This window comes from Achroia grisella, unplaced genomic scaffold (genome assembly GCF_030625045.1).
Source record: "Achroia grisella isolate CSIRO2021 unplaced genomic scaffold, CSIRO_AGI_Agris_v1 utg241, whole genome shotgun sequence".
In the NCBI taxonomy this organism is placed as follows: domain Eukaryota; kingdom Metazoa; phylum Arthropoda; class Insecta; order Lepidoptera; family Pyralidae; genus Achroia; species Achroia grisella.
This window is the reverse complement of record NW_026712734.1, coordinates 758,364-763,770: the sequence shown is the minus strand read 5'-3', so window position 1 is coordinate 763,770 and position 5,407 is coordinate 758,364. Positions and strand designations below refer to the sequence as shown.

The window sequence follows — 5,407 nt, the reverse complement described above, 5'->3', positions numbered from 1 at the left end:
TGCGAAACCTATAAAATTAGGAAAATATTACTTTAATTAACCAACATCGATAATAATATATATTTTTTTAGTTCTTTAAAATGACATCATCACCAAGAGATCAGAATGTTAATTGTGTGGTAGCTATATTTTAGTTATGAATATATATTATAAACAACATAACATTATACTATTTTTTACTAAGTCAACAATTTTATAGGTAATAAAAATATACTAAAACATTCACATTCCTTCCAAACGTTATTTGATTGAAGCCTCTCTATAAGCATGCTTTTAATAATACGTTGAACGTTTTCCCATCGCTTTTTTCATTTGGTGCAAAACATAATAACGAGTCTGCAACACTGTACTAAATTGTCAAATTTTTGTTGTAATTTCCTCATTTACTTCATTTGTTATCGAAACAACAATTTTACGAACGAATAGAAAATTTATTTTAACATTTTATATTTAATTTTCACTACATTTACTTCAAAATGCCACGCGGTAAGTTCATTATTCAGATGTTCTAATTTTTTCTCAATGTCGTCCAATGTTATGAGAATGTGCTTTGTTAATTATACTTACATTTATTTTTGCAATCTCCACCTCACAAAGACGTGTATAGAAACCTAAACTATTTATAGCCCATTACAAAATCTTGGATGTGTACAATAATAAATACTTTTGTAGATTTCTGTGTATGTCCGCATTTCTGCACATAACCTTCTAAAATAACACTGTTTTGTGTTTTAGGTAAATACACGAACCACAAAGGACGCAACCGAAAGTTTACTAGTCCTGAAGAACTAGAAGAGCAACGTAAGCAAGAAGAACTGAAAAAAAAGTTAGTCATTTTAAGTTTATTTCATTTTATAAATTTAAAGCCTTAGCTGTTTGCCAATTTGCATTGTTAATATCTTTATTTCTTTCTTTAGTTAACACTAGTTATGCCTTTTTATCAAAATTAGTTACTTTAAAATAAGTATACTAAGACATATAGTGCATATTTTTAACACAACCAATACCATTTTGATTTATATTTACAATTATATTTTTTCTATTATCTCTATTACTTCTGAATACAGTTTCACATGTAACCTGTAATGAATATCAAATTGTTCTACACTCAATAAACTATATCTTTGTTTGAAAAAATTCCAGGTGGAGAAAAGAACATGGCGGTGAAAGTTCCAGTGAAGAAGAATCAGCTGAAGAAAAATCAGGCTCTGGTAGTGAAGAAAGTGATTCAGATGATGATGTAAGTCTGAATGATAGTTTAATCTATTTTGTTACTGGCATTCAATTCCATTGGTTTGTGGGATTCATCTGTCATTTGATAGAAAATAATAATTAATTTTGGTCTTAATTGAAATGACATTGCATAGCAACAGATTATATTTGAAGATAGTTGTTCTTTTATGGCATGATCTAAGGTTTATTTCATAAACATGTCTTTACATTTAGCCAACATTCTTGTTTTGATTTTACCTTTTTTTATAATACTTTTTTCAAATGTTTTACAGTTTTAAAGCCCACCATGAGAATATACCTTTTTGTAATAAACTTATACTCTTTTTTAATAGACAATTACTTAAAATGTAATATACTAATATTATAGGTATAGAATGCTGTTAATAATTATATTTACAAATAACTTATTATGTTTTTACAGACACCAGTAAAAGCAAAGGGTGTTTCAGGCCTCATCGAAGTAGAAAATCCAAATCGTGTAGTAAAGAAAAATAAGAAATTATCCAATCTGGATAATTTAGGAGAAGCTGAAAAACCTCAGTTATCAAGGTAATATATTTTTAGTTATATGTACTTAGTTATAACTACATAAATACTTGTTCCCCTCTGTTCAGTCACAATTACAATGGCCTGAGCAGAGGTTCGAACTCCTAGCAGTGTCCTAAGACTAAACCTGTGTCTGTCAGGCGGGAGTTGACCTTTAGCTGCTTCATTCCTATTGAAATGTCAAGAATAGTAAAAAAATAATTTTATTACACTATTCATATCAAAATTTTAAATGCATTAGAGTGAATCTTTCTTCACTATAAGTATTAACTTTATAGGTGGAAAACATGCAAATAAGCCTGCTCCCACAGTAGATCTACTTTCATATTTTCCACCAGTACGGGTGGAAAATATGAAAGTAGGTCTACTGTGTGTATTTTAAAAAGCTAGGAAATTTTATTACTTTCCATGCTCTAACATACCATTTATGCACTATGATAAACAGACATCTGCATTTTCTCACCTATTTCTATGATAAGTTTTGTTCTTTATCATAGTCCATAAATACAATCAAAACTATATGAAATGTTACATATCTATATCGTTTGAAAAGACAGAGTATACAGAGACAATAATTTATTCTGTCTTTATGTTACTGGAGTAGCCTGTTCACTGTCACACCTGAACACAACTAGGTGACTTAGTATGAAATCTAGATTTGGGAATAGTGTCTGCAAACAAAATATGTAGTATATACATTTTAAGTGGAATGGCAAACCAGCTGACATTCAACTTGATGGTAAGTAAGTGGTGACCATTTCCTGTGTACATGAACAGGACATGACTTTATCATGTGACACCTGCAATGTCACTCATGTGTTGGCATTCTAGAAGTATATTTGTATCCTGTAATAGTCTGATATAATTTTCTCAACAGACGCGAGCGTGAAGAGATAGAGCGGCAACGGGCCGCCGCAGCCTATCAGAAAGCACATGCGGAAGGTAAAACAGAGCAGGCACGCGCGGATTTGGCGAGGTTAGCCATCATCCGACAGCAGCGAGAAGAAGCAGCGAAGCGTAGAGAAGCCGAGAAAAAAGCTAAGGAAGAAACTCCTAAAAAACGGTTTGTTATATTTATATGTAAACCATTTTGTTGCAAAATTACTAAGTATAAAGTATATAATAGTATTTTATATATTGACAAATCAAGTATTTCGTAATTATATTTACTTACATAATCTGTTGATAAAATTGTTATTATTTACCTACTGAAGTAAACTTCTTCTCTACCACAGAATTAATATACTTGTATATTAATTTCCCATGGATATATATGGCTATGACGCAATAAAATGAAGAATATAGAGGTGGTATTAATATTTTAACAATTCTATCTCTAATTTTGTGTTCTGACCAAGTACCGAGTTCGACTTTGTAAAGTCGTCTGTGTGAGTACCTTAATCTCACCAATTCAAGAAAAGATTGAAACTATAGGATAAGTTTTACATCTTAGTTGTTCGGAACAGCATCGTATGAGCAATATCACGGATGTCGTAAGATGACCGTACAAATCTGTTCATAAATGTAGGTAACGTTTAACCTTTACTAACAAGTCGTCAGCTTATTTGCCATTTCAATTAGATAACAACAAATAAAATTTATGTAGCCGCAATACCCAAAGTTAGAAAAAGATTAATTAAAATCCATTCAAAATGATTATAGATGCCGTGTCATAAATATGTACCACACATAAAAAATACAGTTGAATATAATCCACTTTTTTGCGGATGACAATTTCACCATAATTTCATAACACAATTTAGTCGCCTAAATTTAAAAAAACATTGGAACATAAACTAAGCTATTTTTAACAATCTAATCACACTATATTTTTCTTTATTTGCAGGTAGACAATGTCCTGTTGATAGACTGCAAGAATATTGTTTTTTGCTGTTAACAAGCTCATACTCAAGCTAGGTCAGGCTTTCAAAATTCCAATTTTAATAAATTTAAGAATTTCAGTCTCTTTCCAAACTCATGCAATAAGGAATTGTCGGTTAATATTGTCGCATAATACGTTAAATATTTTATATCGGTTTTGAAACCCTTTCCTGGCAGTGGTTGTATGTAAATTGTATGTAAAAGGATTTGTTTAGACCTTACAATGTGTTCAAACAATTTTTTGCATCCATTAAACTAAGTACCATTATGTTATGAGCAGTTCTGTTATAATACATAGGTTTGACGGGTTCTTTACATTACATTAATCTTTTTAAATAATCAAGACAAATATTCACATTGTCATTTTCAATTTTTAAGAAGTCAAGTTTTCTCTAAATTTTGTAAAATAAGACTAGTCGTTTTCGTCAAAGTGGATGTTTCAAAGTCCACTTGTGTTGTTTCTTTTGATGTATGGTTGTAGGCAATTAAAATGCACGTGATTTTCTGATATTGATCAATCATCTTGGGAAAATGCACAGTAATTTCAGTCTAACATTTTTGTACCCACTGACAATTTGCCATAAATAGGACTAAAATGATTTAAATAATGCTGGCTTAGTTGGCTATTTAATAAAGAAAATAATATACTAATAACTTGTTTGTGGCGATTGTGTAAGCTACGTAACTTTGATGTTTTTTTACCGCATCGTTACTCAGAATCTGTTTTATTATTAACATGATTTATATTGTCATTATGATTAAAAAGTTCACTTATATTATTATAATAAAATGTATTATATTATGATATGTAAAATAAATATTTAAAAGCGAATATAGTAAAGGGTATATATTGTATTTACATATATTTTCAATTCCACCTGAATGTACCTAAGTATATAAATTTTATGTATCTATTTTGCTTAGGTCTAATTATTAGATAGTCTCACTAGGCAATTTTTATATGCAAACTTGTATCTGTACAAATAAAAGTTGAAAATGATTTTTATTTTACTTTATCGGCTTGAATAATTTATTATCTCTTTTCCATTGTCCCTCGTTTGCGCAGATCCTATTATACGTACGACTTAAAGATCTCGTGTGTTATAAGTCTATCTGTGATCTATACTATTTTATTCAGGTTTTGTAAGTTAGTAGGAGGTAATTTCTCCTGAACTGATTTTGAAAATTCTTTTAGTTTGTTGGATATAATAAAGAAAGCGCAGTGATACCAGAAATGTTCCAGAGTATAACTGTGGTCCTGTTTATGTACATACCACCTATAGGCGACGATTATCACTTACCAGCAGGTGGGGTGTTTGTTACATAAGAAAAATTGCTCAAAATAATTCTTTAAACACTGGTTTCGGATATTCTACAGATTAAAAAAAATTGACTTAATTATTTGTTAAGAATCGGTACTATAGGTCGTTGTACATCATGGCTCGTGGTTAAGTCCTGGAGAATTCACCACGACGCACTGTGCATGTATATCGCGAAGGTATAATTTACCTGATTATGGTATATTCATCTTTTACTGGTGGTGTCTTGTGCACCTTTAGAATTGGCGGTATCACTTTACACTTACCATAAAAAGGTACTACCTTTATTTATTATTTAAGCTGTGATCTCCTCATAGATTAAATTATTTTCCAGTTAGCTTTTAAATTTAATTCGCGTTGAGTTTTCATTAAAATTATTTCATACCTAGATTATGTTGATATTCCTTATATACCGTTTTCATAAGAAT

The 5,407-nt window shown here is 30.2% G+C and overlaps 1 protein-coding gene across 1 annotated transcript; it reads left to right on the top strand.

Annotated features, from left to right (window-relative positions):
- Window positions 1–329: 329 nt before the first annotated feature.
- Window positions 330–4,675, top strand: LOC131842551 (28 kDa heat- and acid-stable phosphoprotein). Its single transcript, XM_059191122.1, has 6 exons — window positions 330–486; window positions 736–826; window positions 1,144–1,240; window positions 1,655–1,782; window positions 2,657–2,842; window positions 3,626–4,675. Exons 1-6 carry the CDS (start codon window positions 477–479, stop codon window positions 3,627–3,629), a joined length of 516 nt encoding a protein of 171 aa, XP_059047105.1. The 5' UTR covers window positions 330–476; the 3' UTR covers window positions 3,630–4,675.
- Window positions 4,676–5,407: the final 732 nt, after the last annotated feature.